At 40.7% G+C, this 21,139-nt stretch overlaps 1 protein-coding gene across 12 annotated transcripts in view; it reads right to left on the bottom strand.

Moving 5' to 3' along the window:
• The window catches only part of LOC121033224 (ankyrin repeat domain-containing protein 26-like), a 102,207-nt gene extending 81,465 nt beyond the window's left edge, over positions 1-20,742 (bottom strand). For 11 of the 12 annotated variants that reach the window (XM_040479503.1, XM_040479504.1, XM_040479501.1 and 8 more), the window contains exons 1-5: positions 20,462-20,742; positions 15,359-15,473; positions 15,025-15,198; positions 8,220-8,326; positions 3,891-3,961 (exon numbers count right to left, since the gene is read on the bottom strand). In XM_040479503.1, the coding sequence (XP_040335437.1) occupies positions 3,891-3,961; positions 8,220-8,326; positions 15,025-15,198; positions 15,359-15,473; positions 20,462-20,715 (721 nt within the window). In that variant the 5' untranslated portion in view covers positions 20,716-20,742. The remainder of the gene's footprint in view (positions 1-3,890; positions 3,962-8,219; positions 8,327-15,024; positions 15,199-15,358; positions 15,474-20,461) is intronic. The other variant, XM_040479500.1, reaches the window with a different exon arrangement.
• Between the last annotated feature and the right edge of the window lie 397 nt (positions 20,743-21,139).

The raw sequence follows: 21,139 nt of genomic DNA, 5'->3' as shown, positions 1-21,139 counted from the left end.
GTACTCCCACAAGCAGCAGGTAAGAACGACAACACTTTTCCTCACACTTGACTCCTAGGTTTTGACAATTATGGAAAAATGCTGGGCAAGTATACTCACCAGGCTAGACCATTTTCCCTTGACCCTGCCTGGGTAGGTGTTGCATTTACAAAAAGTTAGATAGGACCTTGGTTGATATGTTATTTTTCCACGTTTGGACACCGAAAGCACCAACCACGTAAATAAAAGGCCTTAACTCACAAATTGTTCTTTTGAAAAGGTTACCACCAGAGAACTTTTAAAAGTTAAATCCAACTTTCTTTCTAGTAATTTGATAAAATACTCCTGCGTGAAGTTTTTGAAAATTTTCTCCACATCACTTCCTCTAATTCCTCACCTACTTTTTCCCGAGCACTCCTCAGTCTTCTTTACTAACTGCCATTCTTCCATCCATCCTCTCTAGAATGGTATCCCCAGGGTTTGTTCACTGGCTTTCTCATTCTCCATGTTTTCCATCATGGACAAGCTCAATCTTTATCCAAGCTATGACTCTGCCTAATAATTCTAAGCAGATTATTTCAAATCTGCACCTCCAATCTTGAAGGTCTATCTCCAGCTGGAAACTCCTATTATTCAATTATCCAAATACTGAGAATATCCTACATGGATATTCCATCAAAGTCAACCTATACAGAAAACTACTGGTCTTCCTCATTCCTGCTGCTCTCCTCTGTTCATCTGATAAAGTCCTACTCATTCTTCATGTCCAATTTAAATGCTGGTGCACAACCTGGAAACCTCTGAATCTTCTGAGAGTTCTCTCTCACCCCCTAACTTTTTATATTCAGGAATCACAAACTCATATTAACTGTACTGTTTCTGTCTCTGCTTTATCTTTCCCCTGCTACTGCCCTAGTCAAACATGAGTTCTTAACTGATGATTTTCACAGGGGAAAAAAAAGCCACCAAATATTATTGTTATTTCTTAAACAAATAAAAAATTTTCAGCAAAACAAATGAGAAAGACCCAAGGCCCAGAAAAAAAAAATTAATGGAATAAACTGAACCCCCTGACGTTTTCAATCTACACAGCTGAAAGTTTCACAATGGACTAATACCAGGCTAAGAAAACAAGAGCTTCCTTTGCCTCCCAGTCTCTTTATGTGGTTTCCTATAACCTATCCTCCATATGAGGGCTCAGCAAACTATGGCCACAGGCCAAATCCAACCTGCCATCTGGTTCTGTAAGTAATGTTTTATTGGGGCATAGTCCCAGGTCTTCACTTACATATTGCTACGGCTGCTTTCACACTACAAGGGCAGAGCTGAGAGACCACATCACCTAAAATATTCACTGGATCTTTAGGGAAAAAGGCTTGGTGATCTGTATTTTATGCCATAACCAGAGTGTCCTAACTCAAATCTAATCTTCTTAGTCTTCGGCTTCAAATTCTCCAAACTCCCTGCATCAAATACTGCCGCCTCCCTCCCTAAGAGCCCTTCCATATTCTTCATTCTTGCTAGAGAATCACAACTTTATTTGGATATTGCTGTCTCCATACACAAAGAAGGTGGCCTCACCCTGGCTTCAAAAAGAGAAAGGATTATTCTAAGCTAATCACAGTACCTGATTTACCAGGGACCAGTTTAGGAGTGAGTATGTGATGTAACCTAGTCTTTAAAATGCTAGAGGAAGGCTACTGAAAGCCTCTTCCTAGTGAAAAGAAACACCTAAAGAAAAGCAGTCCTTCCCACCCACCGGATGTTGCCATGTGAGAGTATGATACCTGGAGCTGTCGCTAATTAGCCACCCTAGAAAGGAGAAATAAAAACACCACCAACTCCAAAACTGAACAAGAGACGACTGGGATCCTGATGACATCACTGAACCATCAAAACATTTCTGGTTCCTACTGTTTTCGTCGCTGTTAGAAGTCACCTATTATTTGCTGTTAAAAGCATTCTACCGAAGAAACTTCCCAAGGCCTATCGGGTAAGATCTACTCCTTTCTATAGCACTGACAAACTTCCATAAGCTTGTCTTACCTAGGTATTCACCTCATTCCCAACCATTCCCATAGCACACGTTTTCTACCAGCAAAACCCAACTGCTCATAAATCCTGCTAAGTTCACTCGTACACCTTCGCCTCTGCACTGCTGTGTACTCCGCCAAACACGTAATCGTGACAGTTTACAAACATTGTCAAACATACAAATGTTGGTCCTGCCAAACATTGTCATTCTGCCTCTCTACCTGGCAAACTGAACTACTCACCCTGCATGCTTACCGTAGATTCTACCCAGTCTTTGAAAACTCTGACTCCTCACCGTGAACTTACGGTAACTGGAACAAATGCCAATACAAAATAACAATGATAATTATAAGCTCTACGAGACTCTGGCACCTAGTAAGCACTAAAGAGAGTACATAATACAAATGACAGGGATAACAACAAACTCCTGGGGTGCAGAGACTGGTTTTTGAATGTTTGTATTCTACAGCAACAGGATAACACTTAGTAGCTAAAAGGCACTTAAGAGTGACTTGTGAAGTGAACAAATGGATGTGAATAAAAATGATTCCTTTGAAAATTATTTTTAAAAGCCACAGAAACTTTTCTGTTTCAAAAACCGCAGGGACAGCTCTATTCTGTTATGAGCACCTTCATGATCCAAACGCTGTCTGCTCGATCTTTGCCTTTGCTGTAACTTCCAAAACTAACCTACAGAAGGTCTTTGGTAACAGTCTACCAGGTTAAAGCTTTCTTCCTACTTTTCAGATTGTGCAGTGTACTAGGTGCCACAACTAGGGAGCAACAGTAGCATTTTGTGTGTGTGTGTGTGATTGTGAAACATTTGTGCTTTTATTATAATTCCTGGAGCCCAAGTTGCCCTATTTGAATACTTATGAAGCTAAAATTTTGACTAATGGCAACAGAGTATCTTATTCTAACAAAATTACACTGTCGTGACAATTCTCCAAGAAACAGAAGAAAACATTGTTCTAATGAAGTCAACATATCTCATTCTGGATTTGTTGTTGTTGTTGTTGTTTTTAAATGTTTATTTATTTTGAGAGAGACAGAGCATGCATGTACAGGGGAGGGGCAGAGAGAGAAGGAAAAGGGAATTTCCTTTTCCGCCTGACGCGGGGCTCGAACTCACGGACCGCAAGATCGTGACCTGGCTGAAGTCGGACCCTTAACCGACTGCGCCACCCAGGCGCCGCTGGCTGGTTAATTTTTAATGAGACAAATCACTAGGTAACAATATTTACTAAATATAATCCATTTATAAACATTTTATAAAAGATCCATTTTTATAGCAAGTGCAATTTGTTATGTTTATGGAGGAAACATAAAACCTACTAACTTAAAAATCTTTTTTCCTCTGGGCACCTGGATGGCTCAGTTGGTGAAGCATCTGACCTTGGCTCGGGTCGTGATCTCGCAGCTCACGAGTTCGAGCCGCACATTGGTCTCTCTGCTGTCAGTGGTGGAGCCTGCTTTGGATCCTCTGTCTACCTCCCTCTGCCCCTCTCCTGCTCTCTCTCTCTCTCTCTCTCTCTCTCTCTCTCTCTCTCTTTCTCTCTCAAAATTAAATAAACAGTTAACAAAGCATTTTCGTATTTATTACACAAAGATGTCACATGGTATTTTAGGGGTCATGACTAAAATAATGAATTTCTTCTCAGATAATACTGCCTCATATTTTCAATTACCTACAGTTAACTTCTTAAATCATTCTGAACATTAGACTCTAAAGAAAGAAATTAAGAAAGAAAATGAATACACATGCAATTTACACATTGGTGTTCTTTTCTTCATTGTTCTTTCATTATCAAAACACCCTTACTCTGACTTTACCTATGTTAGTACCACCAAGAGCAATTCACTATGTAAAGTCTTACCTGGATTGCTATTTTGCAGAGAATTTTTAAGCATGATTTCTTCTTTATGGTGGCAAATTATTTCGTCACTGCTATGTATAAAAAAGTGTGATAAATAATATTACTATTTTAATGGTGATATGAAAAACATTTACCAAATACATCCAATGCTTAGAGTATTTCAAATAATATCAGAGCAAATATCAAAACTTGAATTACCCCATATACTTCAAATTTGTACATTCTAGAAGCCTTTCATTAAGTCTGTACTTAAAGAAGAAAAAAACAGGAAGATGAACCAGTCATGAATTGAGGGCATTCTAGCTTAGTCAATTAGAACTAGATTGCCTGGGGCACCTGGGTAGTTAAGCGCCCAACTTTAACTCAGTTCATGATCTCACGGGTTATGGCTCTGAGCTCCACGTCGGGCTCTGTGCTGATAGTGCAGAGCCTGGAGCCTGCTTCGGATTCTGTGTCTCCCTCTCTCTCTGCAACCACCCCCCACCCCAGCTCATACTCCGTCTCCTTCTATCAAAAGTAAATACACATCAAATAGTAATGAGAATAATTAGAATTCGCTTGCCAGAATGGAAAGGGTTTGGAACCCAGAAGTCCTAGCTCTATAACCTATAGCTATTTGTTCTTGGAGAAGCCACTTCTCTTTGGCTCAAAATCTCCCTGTATAAAACAAGGGAAATTACTGCCTTAGTTTACAAGTTTTATAAGAGGATTTGATGAGATATTATACCCAAAACATGGCCTCTCAGGCCATGGCCTCTTAGGTGATGCTCATTACTCTGGGAAGGGCAAGATGAGACCTTCCATGACCTCAGAAAAGATGCTCCACAGGATTTAAAGCGGTGGTCCAGGGGCACCTGGGTGGCTCAGTCCGTTGGGCATCCAACTCTTGATCTCAGCTGGGTCTTGATCTCAGGCTCATGAGTTCGAGCCCCATGGTGGACTCCACGCTGGGCATGGAGCCTACTTAAAACAAACAAACAAAAAAAGGCAGGGGTACAGATCTACTAACAAAGGAGAAAGGGAAGTCTGATCTCTTCCTGCAGCATCATTTGAACCTCTCTGACAGCTTAGAATGGTCCCAACTAACATCTTCTGGCCAAAAAAAAGACAAACAAGATCTGCAAAGGGTAACTCATAAGGAAAGTCTAGGCTAAGATATGGGTTCCACATAAGGTCTTTGAGCGTGGAGGGACAGGGGTGTATGGCGAAAGCCAGGAGGCCCAGCTGCCCTAACAGGGTGCTGGTGCTTTGGGATAGCTGCTGAGCATATGTGCATGTGCAGTGAGCAAAAGAAACTTTGTAACTTTGAAATCTAAGTGTGGATCACCATGAAGACTGAAAAATCTGGATCAGCAAGGGAATCCTGGGAGCAAAGGTCAATCACGACCAGACTGCAGCACCAGTTTCAACAGCAATGCCACAGAAACAGAATCAAAGAAAACTGTAGAATGATCAGATGCCCTTTTGTCCCCTCCAAATGACTTGTGAAAGAGGACTGTCTCTTTGGTCTTAGGGTGCTCCTTAGGTTCTTGTAAAATTCAAGGGACAGAGTACAGGAGATAGCCCTCAAAGGAAAGTACAGGGTCTTCTACAAAACTGAACATTTCAAGACCCAGGTTACTAGTTAGAAAACACAGAGATGTAACATTATTTGTGCCCCATGCAGAGGGGTTATACTTGAAATGAAATGCATAATCCTGGACGATAAAGGTCTCAAAAGTCCTGAGATAAAGAATCCTGCACACATTCCTACTTCCAACTAGTCTAGTCCTTTGCTTGATTTCTGGCTCATGTTGTGGACTAACTGATTACCATTCCAAAACTGCCTGACCAAACTACGAAATCCCATCTGTTCCATACGAAGATAACAGTTACATTATTTGAAAACTCAGTTTAGTAATGACTAGCATTTTAATACAAACACTTACAGATTAAAACCCTTAATATAAGCATATTCATCTGTAGCCCATCCATATACATCTTGAGGAAAAGGGTCAATACCTTGCTGAAGAAGAAGCCTGACTACATTTGTTGCGTCATAATTTACAGCAAGCATGAAGGCTGTTCTAAAATAACAGAGATAACTTCATTCTTAGGAATCTAGAGTTATTTAAACAGCTAATTTGATACGCTGTATCAGGTTAATATCTTGCCTATCTGTTCAGAATCGACCATTTACATGTTTCAGTGTTCATCTTTGTAAATGATCTCCAAGGCCAAAATGAAGGGACAAAAAGGAAGCTTCTTGTCCCACTTGGGTGACGTATTATAGAGTTGCTAATTTAAAGTCCTTTGATAAACAAGAAACTATGCTGAGGTCACTTATCCGAATAGGTAAAGATTTTAAAAAAGAATTCCCCATGTCTTCCTTAATCTAATACAGTGCACTTCAAAGCCATCTAGAGGTCAAGTAATTATAGAAACTGTCTGCAGGCTTAAAATGATAATATTTTAATGCGAATGCTAACAAAATAGGCATAATTATAGTTAAGGATGCTGATAAGCGTATGGTAGGCGCTAAATTAAATGCTATGTATATAAAATATTATTTACGCACAACCACCCTTGAAAGATATATTATCATCATCCTTTTCATATCAGGAAACATATTTAGTGATGATACGTAACTCTCCCAAGGTCACAACACCTAGCCAGTAGGAAAGCTATGAATCAACTTAGTCTTGTGTGAATCTAAAGCACATCTCTTTCTTCTTTATCACCCACCTATAACTTATCCTCATTAAAGGAAAAGTCTATTCAGTTAAAGTTATCTTTCATCTTTCTACTCCTACCAATTAAAAATAAAATAAAAAATACATATACTGGACATGAAAAAGGGTAACACCTGATGAGACCTGGTAATAGCAATTAATCATCACTTAGAGATCACCTAACGACATCAGTATTCCTCAAAAAAGAAAAAAAAAAGCAATTTAAAGAAAAGTGTCATCCAGAAGACAAAACAACTCCTATTTATGTTTAATACGCATCTTTTTTAAAACATTTATTCGCTTTTGGGAGACAGAGCTCAAGCAAGGCACAGGGAGAGAGAGAGAGGGATACACAGAATCCAAAGCAGCTCCAGGCTCTGAGCCGTCAGCTCAGAGCCCGACGTGGGGCTCAAACCCACGAACCATGACACCATGACCACAGCCAAAGTCATAGACTTAAACAACTGAGCCACCCAGGCACCCCAATATACTTCTTTGAAGGAAAAATATATATGAAGTAGAAGTTCTTTTTGTTTTAAGTTTATTTACGATTATTTTGAGAAAGAGAGAGAGTGTACGCGAGAGTGTGGGCAACGGGCAGAGACAGAGAGAGAGAGAGAGAGAAAGAGAGAGATTGAGAATCTGAAGCAGGCTCTACACTGTCAGCACAGAGCCTGATGTGGGGTTCAACCCACGAACCATGAGATGATCACATGAGCCAAAGTCGAATGCTTAACTAACTGAGCCACCTAGGTGCCTCTACGAAGTAGAAGTTTTTTGTTTTTGTTTTTGTTTTTTTTACCTCTTAAAAAAATTTTTTTTTATTTGTTATTTTTTTTAATTTTTTTTTATTTATATATGAAATTTATTGTCAAATTGGTTTCCATACAACACCCAGTGCTCATCCCAAAAGGTGCCCTTCTCAATACCCATCACCCACCCTCTCCTCGCTCCCACCCCCCATCAACCCTTAGTTTGTTCTCAGTTCTCAACAGTCTCTTATGCTTTGGCTCTCTCCCACTCTAACCTCTTTTTTTTTTTTCCTTCCCCTCCCCCATGGGTTCCTGTTAAGTTTCTCAGGATCCACATAAGAGTGAAGTAGAAGTTTAAAAAAATACCATAAAAGGGTTAAGAAGGCCAATATTGTGTCATAAAGTAAATTAAGAGCTGAGAGTCCACCCTTTATAAAACTAATATGAAATCCCTTTAGTTAACACAAAATCATGTGGCAGAAAAAACAAACACACAAACAAAAAAACCCACTGCAGGAGCAACTGGGGGACTCAGTTGGTTGAGCATCAGACTCTTGACCTCAGCTCGGGTCTTGATCTCAGAGTCATGAGTTCAGGCCCAGTGTTGGACTCCAGGCCGAGCACGGAACCTACTTAAAAATAAACACTGCAAGTGAGTCAACATCATCAAGGAATATGAATTCTGCTATACCCTGTTCTTCATGTTGCCCAGTCAGATTAATTGCTTTCTGCCTAACTGGTGATGTGTTGACATTTTTCACTATATAATTATAAATTAATCTTCTTCTTCTGAAGTTAATCTTCCTGACTTGAATAATTATTACCACTCTAGAACCATACTAAGGTTTAAAAGAAAACTACTGCACCTTTTTAATTTATCCTCTGCATGTATATTTGCCACCTTTTCTACTAAAACTTCCACTATTTGCTGTTTGTTTTCATTTACAGCAACTAGAAGTGGTGTGAAGTTATCCTGTAAAAGAGCAAAAACAATTCAGAATTTACAAAATTACACCTTTCCATACGGAATTTTAAAACATACAAAAGATCCTCTAAACTTAAACATATAATACAAAAAGTAAATAAAAAAATGGCCTCTTCCATCCCACCCCTGTGCTTTCACCTGCTGCTGCTCCTCTTTAAAATAGCCCTCCTCCACTGGGGCACCTGGGTGGCTCAGTTGGTTAAGTGACCAACTGCAGCTCAGGTCATGATCTCAGGGTTTGTGAGTTTGATCCCTGCATTGTGCTCTATGCTGACCGCGCACAGCCTGTAGCCTGTTCCAGATTCTGTGTCTCTCCCCCCCTGCCCTCGCTCTCTCTCTCTCTCTCAAAAAGAAATACACATTTGGGGCGCCTGGGTGGCACAGTCGGTTAAGCGTCCGACTTCAGCCAGGTCACGATCTCGTGGTCCGTGAGTTCGAGCCCTGCGTCGGGCTCTGGGCGGATGGCTCAGAGCCTGGAGCCTGTTTCCGATTCTGTGGCTCCCTCTCTCTCTGCCCCTCCCCCGTTCATGCTCTGTCTCTCTCTGTCCCAAAAATAAATAAAAACGTTGAAAAAAAATTAAAAAAAAAACACACATTAAAAATTGTTTTTAATAAAATAGCCCTCCTCCACCTTCTTCAACAGATTATATGCAGTCATTCTCCCAAACTCAATTCAAACACTGACTGGTTCCAAGATTGTTGCTTCTATCACAGTACTCATGATGGTATACTGTAGTTATTGTTCCCTGTCTAAACCAAGAGTTTCTTGAGAGCAGGGGCTATTTCTTATGTCTATATCTCCAAACTCCAAAACACAGCAGTAAATGCTTTAAGTACTTTTACTGAATTAATAACCTAAATGATGATCTCTGGAGCAGTGTTTCTTTTTTTTTTTTTTTTTTTTTTTTATTTTTTTTTTTAAAGTTTTTTTTTTTTTTGGGGCAGAGAGAGACAGAGCATGAACGGGGGGGGGGCAGAGAGAGAGGGAGACACAGAATTGGAAACAGGCTCCAGGCTCTGAGCCATCAGCTCAGAGCCCGACGCGGGGCTCGAACTCACGGACCGCGAGATCGTGACCTGGCTGAAGTCGGACGCTTAACCGACTGCGCCACCCAGGCGCCCCTGGAGCAGTGTTTCTTAAATTATCTTCCAAAGAATACGTACTTTGCCAGAAGGTAAGTACTATGTCCCAATGGAAAGATTTCATGATCACCTATGTTTGAGAAATATTATAAAACTGCATTATATGTCTGACATTACAAAAATCCATTTAAATCTGCTCAATCCCCATTTGACAATCCTTTTTGTGGCAAACATTCACATTTGAGGAATCAGAGTTTCAGGGATATAGTTTGGAGAGCTTTCCGATAAAGGTGAAGCTTTTCCCCAAGTTATACAAACTTGCTTGTCTTCTGTCAGTGGTATCAGGATCCACTGACATCTGAGATGTCAACATAAGGCATTCCTGCTCCAAATGGGTCACTAAGGAGATGGGCTCAGAACTCCAAGAGATAAGCTTCAAATGAACTTTGATTCCTTAATATTAAATAGCCCATGGGCTTTCTCCTATTATAAAATGCTAAAGTTTTATCTTAACTGCTAGGAAGCTCAATATGAAATTTTATTCTCAATTATAATAATCCTGGGACCCTAATGCATATCTACTACTAAAACAATCTGTTTGTATTCTAGTTGTAATCCAGTTTCCACTGGAATAGCTACTTACTTTATAGTTTAGGCAAAATATAAATCGGAAATAAAAATATAATGGCTTATCAATAAAAATTCAAACACTGGTTTCTACAGATCATGTTTAGCATAATGAAAGTAACTACATTATTTGCATTTTTTGGGGAACAATGCTGAGGAGAAAGAGAATATTGTCTGCAATAGGCATAACCTATTCAACTGTAACCATGATTAATCTAATACGGTTTGCAAATATTCCAATAGGAATACGATTATTCAAATTGTTTCTTTTAATGTTTATTTATTTTTGACAGAGAGAGAGAGACAGAGCATGAGCGGGCAAGGGGCAGAGAGAGAGGGAGACACAGAATCCAAAGCAGGCTACAGGCTCTGAGCTGTCAGCACAGAGCCCCACACGGGGCTCGAACTCACAGACCGTGAGATCATGACCTGAGCCGAAGTCGGACGCTCAACCGACTGAGCCACCCAGGCGCCCCAGGAATACGATGATTTATAGTACACAGAAGGAAAAAGTGTCTCGTTTTCAAACTAACTTATGGGGCACCTGGGTGGCTCAGTCAGTTAAAAGGCCGACTTCGGTTCAGGTCATGATGTCATGGTTTGTGAGTTCAAGCCCTGCACTGGGCTCTATGCTGACAGCTCAGCCTGGAGCCTGCTTGGGATTCTGTGTCTCCCTTTCTCTCTGCCCCTCCCCCACTCATGCAGGTGCTGTCTCTCCTTCAAAATCAATAAACATTAAAAAAATACCTACAATACAAAAACAACTTAGAAAGTCTAACTTGGAAAATTCAATCCTATTCCGAAGACATTAACATAAAATACAAAATATAATTATAAATCAATATGGATTGCCTTCAAAACCTTGAAAACTTTATCAAAAGAGACCATAAAACAGAGGCGCCTGGGTAGCTCAGTCAGTTAAGCATCTGACTCTTGACTTTGGCTCAAGTCAGGTCTCATGATTCATGAGTTCAAACCCAGTGCCTCCTAGGGATTCTCTCTCTCTCTTTCTCAAAATTAACTTAAAAAAAAAATTACCAAGGTTTCTTTGTGTCCCAAAAGAGATCTGATTAGCATAGTCTAAGAATATATATATACACATATATATATATATATATTTATGTATATATATTTATATGTGTGTGTATATGTATATATATACATATATATATATATATAGAGAGAGAGAGAGAGAGATCATAAAACAGTAATTGCAAACGCAATGCTTATGGAGGCAAAGTAGGTGACTCGAGTAAGTGAAGAACCTAAGTGGGACAGTAGCAAACTGGAGACACATACGCCTCATATAAAAAGGGCAGCCGCTGGAATGCATACCAAACAGTAGTATGGGCTCAAAGTATCCGGTATGATTCTGTAAGAAAAGTCTGAAATCCAGATTTCTGCATGAGTGTCATAATTTTAAACGTTGACTCAATTTATGGAGGAAACTAAACACATCCAGGGGCCAAATTTAGTCAATAGCCCACGGGTATTTTGGTTGTGCGTAAAGCAAATATTTGTAGTAAATCTTTCCTGAAGTATCAGTATCACGTTTTACCAAACACTTAGGCCCCAACATGTAATAAAAATTGCTATTAAGACTCATAAGAGGGGAGCCTGGGTGGCTCAGCCAGTTGAGCATCTGACGCTTGACTTCAGCTCAGGTCATGATCCCAGGGTTGTGGGCCTGAGTACTGCATCAGGCTTGGCACTGAGCTTGGAGCCTGCTTGAGGTTCTCCCTCTCTCCCTCTGCCCTTCTCCCCCACTCACACTCTCTCTGTCTAAAAGAATCACAACAAAAGACTCATAAAACCCACTTTAAGATTTTTTCCAACGTTTATTAAAACTGCAATCTATCTGTGTTTAATTCTCCCAGACTGTTAATCAAATAGACAAATTAGTTCACAACTATGCTGAAACTAAATTATTAAAACAATTCCCAACTGTATTGTCACTAACTACATTTCCATGTTTAAAACTACCATTTGGATTATGCCAGGGCTATATGAACTTAACAGACGTCATAAGACAGTCTGTCACATAGCTTCAACTAATAAAAAAGATTCAAGACTTTCTCCTCTTGCAATCAGGAAAACACTGCTTGTAATAACCAAATGGCTATGAATATGAGAGAGAGAGAGAGAGCAAGCATGAGCGAGTGGGGGAGGGGCAAGGAGAGAGACTCTCATGTGTCTCTGCACCATCAGTGCAGAGCCCAATGTGGGGCTCGAACTCACAAACCATGAGATCACAACCTGAGTGGAAGTTGGACGCTTAATCAACCAAACAACCCGGGTACCCCTCCCTTCAGTAGTTAGCTTTTATTTTTTTCTTTTTTAAATGTCTACTTGGGGCGCCTGGGTGGCGCAGTCGGTTAAGCATCCGACTTCAGCCAGGTCACGATCTCGCGGTCCGGGAGTTCGAGCCCCGCGTCAGGCTCTGGGCTGATGGCTCAGAGCCTGGAGCCTGTTTCCGATTCTGTGTCTCCCTCTCTCTCTGCCCCTCCCCCATTCACGCTCTGTCTCTCTCTGTCCCAAAAATAAATAAATGTTAAATGTCTACTTACTTGTGAAAGAGAGAGAAAAAGCACGAGCAGGGGAGGGGCAAAAAGAGAGGGAGACTACAGAATATGAAGCAGGCTCCAGTCTCTGTCTAACCTGTCAGCACAGAGTCCAACACGGGGCTAGAACTTGTGAACCGTGAGATGATGACCTGAGCCTGAAGTCAGATGCTTAACCGACTGAGCCACCCACACACCCCAGTAGTTCTGAACCAAGAGTTGTAGCACAGTCTCAAAAAAAATATTTCTAAATATCCATGTCTATGTATACATGTTACTAGATTTACTCAAACTCTTCAGGGGAGAGTTTAGGCTTGTAAAAAAAAATTGAAACTTCCTCAGGGCACTGGGATTCACCACCACAATTCTAGCTGAGAGCTGGTGCAGCAGACAATCACATCAGTCTCATGTATGTGGCCAACTCCCTCTATCATTTGAAGATTTAGCCAAAAGAATGACTTATCAAAACTGCATTTAATTTCCCTGAGCAGAGGTAGAACAGGGACTAAATGTAAAGTCAAAATGCAACTTGATTTCATTACTTTTAAACTTCTTACTTCCCATCAAGATATTCTAGGGTTCAGAACAGAGTTTAGACTCTTATCTAAGTGGCTGTTTCTGCCAGAATAGGATTATATGACAGTTAATTATTTGTTCTTTCCTCTCCTTGCCCACTTCATCAACCACCTGTTCACTGCCAATCTGATTTCCTCTGAGTCCTCCTACACTTGGTCTCTAGGCAGGTTTACAACTCACTCTCTCCCTAAGTAACAATTATTCCCCTCGAAAATTGAAGACTCCTTGACTAAACATATAAACTGAAGGGGGAAAAATAAAACAAACAGCCTCTTCTTGTTATTTTCTCTCACTTGCCAAATTTCCAAATTGGCCCACTTAGTTCTGACTGCTCCCTCCTTTCCTCTTTTTCCTCTTAAGCCTTGGCCAATAAAAGATAAATCCCATTTTTATAAATCACTTTTCTATCAAATGTGAACTTGTCAACAGCAGCAATATTTTTTATTGTAAAATGCATTTGTTTTCTTTGAGTTTTAAGACAAAGCCTAGGGAAAATTTGCTTTCCTGTGTTGTTTTTCACTAATAAAAAAAAATTGGATGGGAAAAAATATTTGAAAACAAAATAAGTTTTACGTTTAACAAATATATTGTTTTCATAAATATTTGCCATAAATACATAAAACAAAGCAGTATTCTCTAATGTTTCTTTAGAAGTATCCTTATTTAAAATGAAATCTTAGGGGTGCCTAGGTGGCTCAGTTGGTAGAGCATCCAACTTCAACTCAGGTCTTGATCTCATGGCTCATGAGTTCATGCCCTGCATTGGGCGCTATGCTGACAGCTGGGAGCCTGGAGCCTGCTTCAGATTCTGTGTCTCCCACTCTCTCTCTCTGCCCCTCTCCCACTCTTGTTCTGTCTCTGTCTCTCTCTCTCAAAAATAAATAAAAAATAATAAGAAGGAAGAAAGAAAGAAAGAACAAAAGAAAGAAAGAAAAGAAGGAAAGAAAGAAAGAAAGAAAGAAAGAAAGAAAGAAAGAAAGAAAGAAAGAAGAAATCTTAGATAAATAAGTTATTTCCAAATATTTTCATTCAGGGAATAAATACTTGAACTTCCAAATACGTAAAATTGACCCTACCCGTGTCAACCAAGGGTGTTCCTTCAGGGGTTTCAGCAGTGAGAGGTAATGCATGTCAAAGAAAAGGCAGGCGGGCCAGCAAGTGTGGCCATCATCTACTCCCCATGTACAGCTACAACCCTGCTGAGGAGCTACACAAGGTTGAGCGGGAGCTACTCTCTGAAGTGGGACACCCCAACATGGTACATGGCTGGCCGAGTGGCTACCAACACAAGTAGATGCCTTTGCTGGATGTCAAGACATGACCTGACCCCAATGCCCTCATCTTCAGAGCACCGGGGCCTGCAGTGCCCAGCACCTACAACCTGCTGCTTTCTCCTCCCACTTGCACACATCCAAGCTCTCCCTGCTGGGTCTGGGTCTCCATTCCTCCTCCCACCTATCCCCAGCAGCACCCCTTGCCTAAGCTCCTGCATAGCACCCAGCCTCCATCATCACCTCACTCCCCTCACTAGACCTTTAGTCCTTTATGGGCTCTGAGACTACCATCCACTTATAGGCACTAATGGAAACATTTTCTTTCTGGGGTGGAAGGGTGGCTGGGAGATACAACTTTGCCCCTTCTGTGGGTACTATCTTTTTCTAGCCCTCCCTGACTTGGCATTGGAGTTATTTCCATGATGACAGGGCCTGATGGATAGAATTCAGTGAGTGTGTGTGTGTGTGTGTGTGTGTGTGTGTGTGTGTGAAATAAAACATTTTGAGGCTAAAATATTCATGTATATATATAAAATTTCAAATAATGTATCAATTAGTTCTTTACCTTATTTCTTGCTTCAGTATTCGCATTATATAGCAGCAGCTTCTCTATTATGGATATATTATCACCAAAGGCCGCATAGTGGAGAGCAGTGTTGCCACTCACATCCCTAATATTTGGATCGGCACCGTTTTCCAATAGTATGTTTACACATTTCTCTTCCTGGCACTGTACGGCCTGTCAGTGATATGCCAAGAAACAGAGTGTAAATTCTGAGAATTTTAAGTAAGCATGCCACAGGCTTCACCGATTCGTTTTGTTTCAAGGCAATAACTTCATTTCATTCTAAGGAATGACATCAAATCCATCTCAGGCAGACATAGCTGCTACTACACACCTTCATGAGAGCTGTCCTGTTTTCATGATCACAGAGGTTAAGCTGGCATTTCCTCTCTACTAGGAGGGTCACCACTTCTGGATGGCCATTGGCACAGGCCAAATGGAGAGCAGTCCTAAAAAAGTGAGAGGACTTTTTAGGAAATGATAGTGCACTCTCTCAAAACATGCAGTTAATTCAGGAAATTGTAAACATTAAGTAGCATGTTATTCCTATGCCTCCAAAACAAAGATTCAGTTTTCCTCTGGAGGAAGTACAATATTTAGTAGTGATTACTCATCACACTAATAAAAGAGCAGCGTGTTTGAAGAGAAAGGGCATGACCTCGGGATTCAGCTCCACTAGGGTTTCAATCCTAGTTTAACTCTGTCACTCACTAGTTATTGCTTAGACTTATCCTCAATGTCCTCAACAAAAGGGGATAAAAATAGTAGTTGTCTCGGGTCACCTGGCTAGTTCAGTCTGAAGAGCATGTAACTCTTGATCTCAGGGTCGTGAGTTTGAAGCCCCACAGTAGGTGTAGAGATTACAAAAAAAAAAAAAAAAAAAAAAAAATGATCATAACAAAATGAAATGAAATGAAATGAAATGAAATGAAATGAAATGAAATAAAATAAAATAAAATACATAGTAGTTATCTCACAAGACCTCGTTGTGATGCTTAAGTGAGGATCTATGCAAGAATTTAGAACACTTCCTAGCACAAATAACATCTCAATAGTTGTTGGGTAGTATAATTTTTACCATTACTACTGCTTTACATAGACAACACTTCAATTAGGTACCTTGATACAATTACACCTACTTTGCAGACATGTTTTAAGGATTAGCAAGAATACTGCATTCCAATGATTCTAAGATGCTCATTTTGTCACATTTTAATATCTCTGACATTGGAATGCAATTTATAACTCAAGATGTCTTACAACTGTAACTGGCAGGACTTTAAAAAAAATTATTGGTACATAAAATTGTGGGACACCATAGAATCTTGGTGCCTTCCATTATGTGAAATGATGGTATATACAATAGGTCTATTGCAGTTCTAGTCATATGATTGGCATTTAAATAAATTTTAGTTCTGAAAAGCATTATAGGAAAAGAGGACTAAATTAACCAAAGGAAAACATTTTTAAGGACTTCTTACTTTGCCTCTCAAGAAAGTTTAAGCCAAAGGAAACTCAGGATTCCAATGACCAGGACCAGCTCATTTTATTAAATATTGAGGTCTACAGATTGTACGAAAATCAAGTATTTCCAATGATCAATATTAGTACTTACTCCTCTCATAAATTTCAAAAGGGCAGGTAAAGGTCATCTTTTACAATTTCCTATCTCCAGAAACTTTGAAAGGAAGGAGGAAAACTTCCATTGAGATTAAGTCCTAATACTTCAATGTAAAATTTCTCATCTTAGGGGTGCCTTGCCGGTTCAGTCAGTAGAGCATAGGACCTTGATCTCAGGGTTGTAAATTTGCCCCACGATGGGTATAGAGATTACTTACATATAAAATCTGGTGCAGAGCCTGCTTTAGATGCTCTGTCCCTCCTCTCCCTGTCCCCCTCCCCCTGTTCATGCTTTCACCCTCAACAATAAACAACACTTAAAACATAAAGTAAACAAGATAACAGCTGGGGCACCTGGGTGGCTCAGTCTGTTAAGCGTGCAGCTCTTGATTTGGGCTCAAGTCACGATCTCATGTTCACTGGCTCAAGCCCCGTGCTGGGACTCTTTGAAAAGTGTATTGGAAAATTTCCTGCTTTCAGCACGGGGTCTGCTTGGCATTCTCTCTCTGTCCCTCCATTCCCCCCACTCCCCACCCCCACCCCACCCCTCTCAAGAAATAAATAAACTTCAAAAAATAAAATCTTTAGAAAATAAATCAATAAAATTTCTCATCCTGCTCATAGAGTGCAAAATGAAGTCTTTGAGAACAAAAGGATCTTGGGTAGATTATGTCCGCTATAGAATATATGTGCAGGTTCTAGTTGATAAATAAATGGATGGAAAGAGTGGATAAATACAGTTGGAGACTTCAATAGTTTTAAAGAAAAGGTATATAAAGGAAAGCATACTTCTGAAACAGTAAATAATCACTTATATTTGCTAGGTCTTATTTTTTTTCATAAGCACACAACTAAGATATTTTATTTTCATGACTAATATAAATCATTTACCTATTACATGTAATAAAGCTACCTATAACAGAAAACATATGTATATGCTTAATATATGCATAATAAAATCTACAAGTGCAAATAAAAAATACTCCCTTTACTTCTGAAGAGGCCAAAAGTTGTCCAGATATGCCAATCCTCAAAAAACATTTTAATTAACTCATTTTTTTTATTTTACATCCGAAAATATTTTTCAACACAAAGTGAGAAATTATTTTTATGTATATAAGATTCATATTCTTGCTCTTCTCCAGGATTACTTCAACGATAATAAACCCTTTCTGTTGATAATAAACTTTTAATAGGACCTTTATATACCTTTTCCTGTAGAAAGCACAGATTTTCTTTGAAGGAAAAGAAAAATGCATGTAAATACAAAGGTTCAGAAATCACAAATGTCATCACATTTTGTGCAATTTGGGGCTTAACATAAAACCATAGTCTGCTTGTGTGTACCTATGATCACACTGATTTTTGTTCTCAATGATCAGCTAAAGCACAGCTCTGCGTCTCTGTGTATATCTATTATCTATGCCACCTTCAATGATCACATATCCATCTTATGGATGTAATGCCATTTACTTATAAAAGCCATTATACGAGTTCTTCTTAATACATTGCTATTTTAAATAGTGCTGAGAAAAGCAAAATGTATGTCATTTATCACTAGTGATTTCCTAAGGATATTTTAGTGGAAATAAAATTGATGGGTAAAAGGAATACATATTTTTTAAATGTGGTACTTATACCAAATTGTCTATTGGAAAGTCGAAAACAACTTAAACTTTAAGCGGCAGTATAAGCACCATCACTCTATTTTCACAAAGGTTGTAGATGGAAAACGGTATTTCAGTCCCTTTTTAACTTAAATTTCTTTTTTCCCAGGGACGCTATATTTCCCTATGTCCACTGGTCCCTTGTAGATATGCAAAGAAGTACTTTGCACGATTTCAAATTTCAGATTGTTGTTCGTTTTGATTTCAAAGACTTCTCTGTAAAACGAAGATATATCCTGTTGTCTGATACAAATATGTTGTAAATATTTGCAAGTGCATTGTCTTTTATTTTAATAATATTATTTTCTGATAGAGGCTTTTAGGTTTTTATGTTGCTAAACCAATCTCCAGAAATCTTGATTTAAAATTTTTTTTTAATATTTATTTGTTTTTGGGAGACAGAGACACAGCGTGCAAGCAAGGGAGGGGCAGAGAGACAGGGAGACACAGAATCTGAGCTGTCAGCACAGAGCCTGAAGCGGGGCTCCAACCCACAAAGCACGGGATCATGACCTGGGCCAAAGTCAGACCGCTCAACCAACTGAGCCACCCAGGGGCCCCAATTTTTTTTGAGAGGGAGAAATAGAGAGAGAGAGAGAGAGAGGGGGAGAGAGGGAGAGAGAGAGAGAGAGAGAGAGAGAGAGAGAGAGAGGCAAAACAGAATCCCAAGCATGTTCCACATTGACAGTAGGGAGCCCGGCGAAGGGCTTGAACCCACGAACCCCTGAGATTATGACCTGAGCCGAAATCAAGAGTCAGAGGCTTAACTGACTGAGCCACCCAGGCACCCCCCCAAAAGTCTTGTTTTCAAGTCATTTTTAGGATGGTAAAGAGGCATTTGTGGGTTTTTTTTTCTGTTAATTTTCTTATTTTGCATATTACAATTTTTAAATTTATATCCCATCTGGAACTTATTTTAGGGAGATCAAATTCTAATAAGTTTTCTCCAAATTGGCTGTTTCTCCACTACTTATGAATAATTCACCTTTTCCTACTAATATGAAAGGTCACCAGTGTCAAATTTTAAAGTCTTATGTATATTTGAGCGTTGGTCATGTTCTACTCTGCACCACTCCTTTATCTGTCTTTTCAGCTGTTTGTGAATGAATAATTTGTGGAAATTTCAGGTACATTTGGATATCTGGAAGGGCAAATCTACCTCCTATATAAAAACATAAGTTCTTTTTTTTTTTAATTTTTTTTCAACGTTTTTATTTATTTATGGGACAGACAGAGACAGAGCATGAACGGGGGAGGGGCAGAGAGAGAGGGAGACACAGAATCGGAAACAGGCTCCAGGCTCTGAGCCATCAGCCCAGAGCCTGACGCGGGGCTCGAACTCACGGACCGTGAGATCGTGACCTGGCTGAAGTCGGACGCTTAACCGACTGCGCCACCCAGGCGCCCCTAAAAACATAAGTTCTTAGGTTAATTCCAGTTCGTTATCATACAGTGTTCGATCAGTTTCAGATGTACAAGACAGTGAGTCCAAAAATTTCCTTAATGACATCACAAGAAGAGCACGTGTAGCTCAAAATTCTAAAAACCGGAGGCTTTCATTTGCTTTACCCAAAACTGACAAATACAGGAAGGGTACACATTTTGAGAAAAAGAAGTCCTCCTATTCAGAGCCATCTTCCACTTCAAAATGTCCTTCCCAGGTCCCTCAGTAAATAGCACACATACCTAAGTGGACACAGACATAAACTGGATACTGGATTTTGTCCCAAGAATTTCTAGCCCAGAAGTTGATTACAGGAATTATTTCTCCCATTATGCACTTTTCTATGTATGACATTATGGTATGAAAATGAGTCCATTAAAAACAACATGTTGTCGACACTTAATTTCGTGTGTATTACTATTGAAATTTGGGTAAATCACGTCAAACTTGAGAGTCAAGTGGTCTATTCAGGAATTAACGAGTACGTGCCAGGGCAGCTGAAGATTTTGTTTTTGCCGCTCACGCTGTCGGCCTGGGTGCTAGACCACGTAGGGTTCCCACGACCGAGGGGCAGCAGGACCTCAGGAGGGAAGAGAACCCAGCTCCCCGAGGGAGGGCTCCGGATGCACAGGTAGAGCTAGGCCAGGTGTGCTCTTCTCCCAGGTCCGTCCCGCCTCCTCCCTGCCAGCCTCCAAGCCCCTATTACCTGTTCATCTTGTCTCTATCATCCACGCCATTTTTCCCCAAGAGCAGAATCTGCTGCACTTTCGCTACGTTGCCCACGCAGGCAGCCTTGTGGATCTTTCTGAGATCTCTGTCTCGGACGTGGTAACCCAACAGCAAGTTGTCAGTTCTATTATTCTTCTGCCCAACGCCCCTGCAAGCCTGGCTCTGCAAGCCAGAAGCGGAGCCCAAGGGCGACAGGCCTTTCTCCCTCCCGAACCCCCAAACCCTCTTCATTGCGAAGCCTGCGGGCTCCACAGAGACTTCACCCCGCCCTCCCTTTCCACTACCTCCCGAGCCCAACACTAGCGCCGGAGATAGGCCAAACCCGCCTGGCCACAACACCCCAGCAGTGAGGATCCGCGTTTGGGTAGCTGCCACTTCTCGGTAACCCGCCGCAAGCAATACCGCCAAACACAAGCGCGCTTGGGCACTTCAGACGAGGTAATCACTGCGCATGCGCACAGAGGCCTAACCGTCAGCGGTACCCACAGCCCGACGCCCCCTCCCCCACGCCCAGCGCCGCGCAGCGAACGGAGGGGAGGGGGCTCCGGTGGGGGATGGGGCGGGGGCCCAAGCCGCAGAACCCAGCGGGAGCCAGTACCTCTGCTCGCCACGCTCCGGTGTCGCCTCGGCACCTTTCTCGCCCCACGCGCGCCTC

This window comes from Herpailurus yagouaroundi, unplaced genomic scaffold (assembly GCF_014898765.1).
Source record: "Herpailurus yagouaroundi ecotype Mexico unplaced genomic scaffold, PumYag 142, whole genome shotgun sequence".
Taxonomy (NCBI): Eukaryota; Metazoa; Chordata; class Mammalia; order Carnivora; family Felidae; genus Herpailurus; species Herpailurus yagouaroundi.
This window is presented reverse-complemented; position numbering and strand designations above follow the sequence as displayed.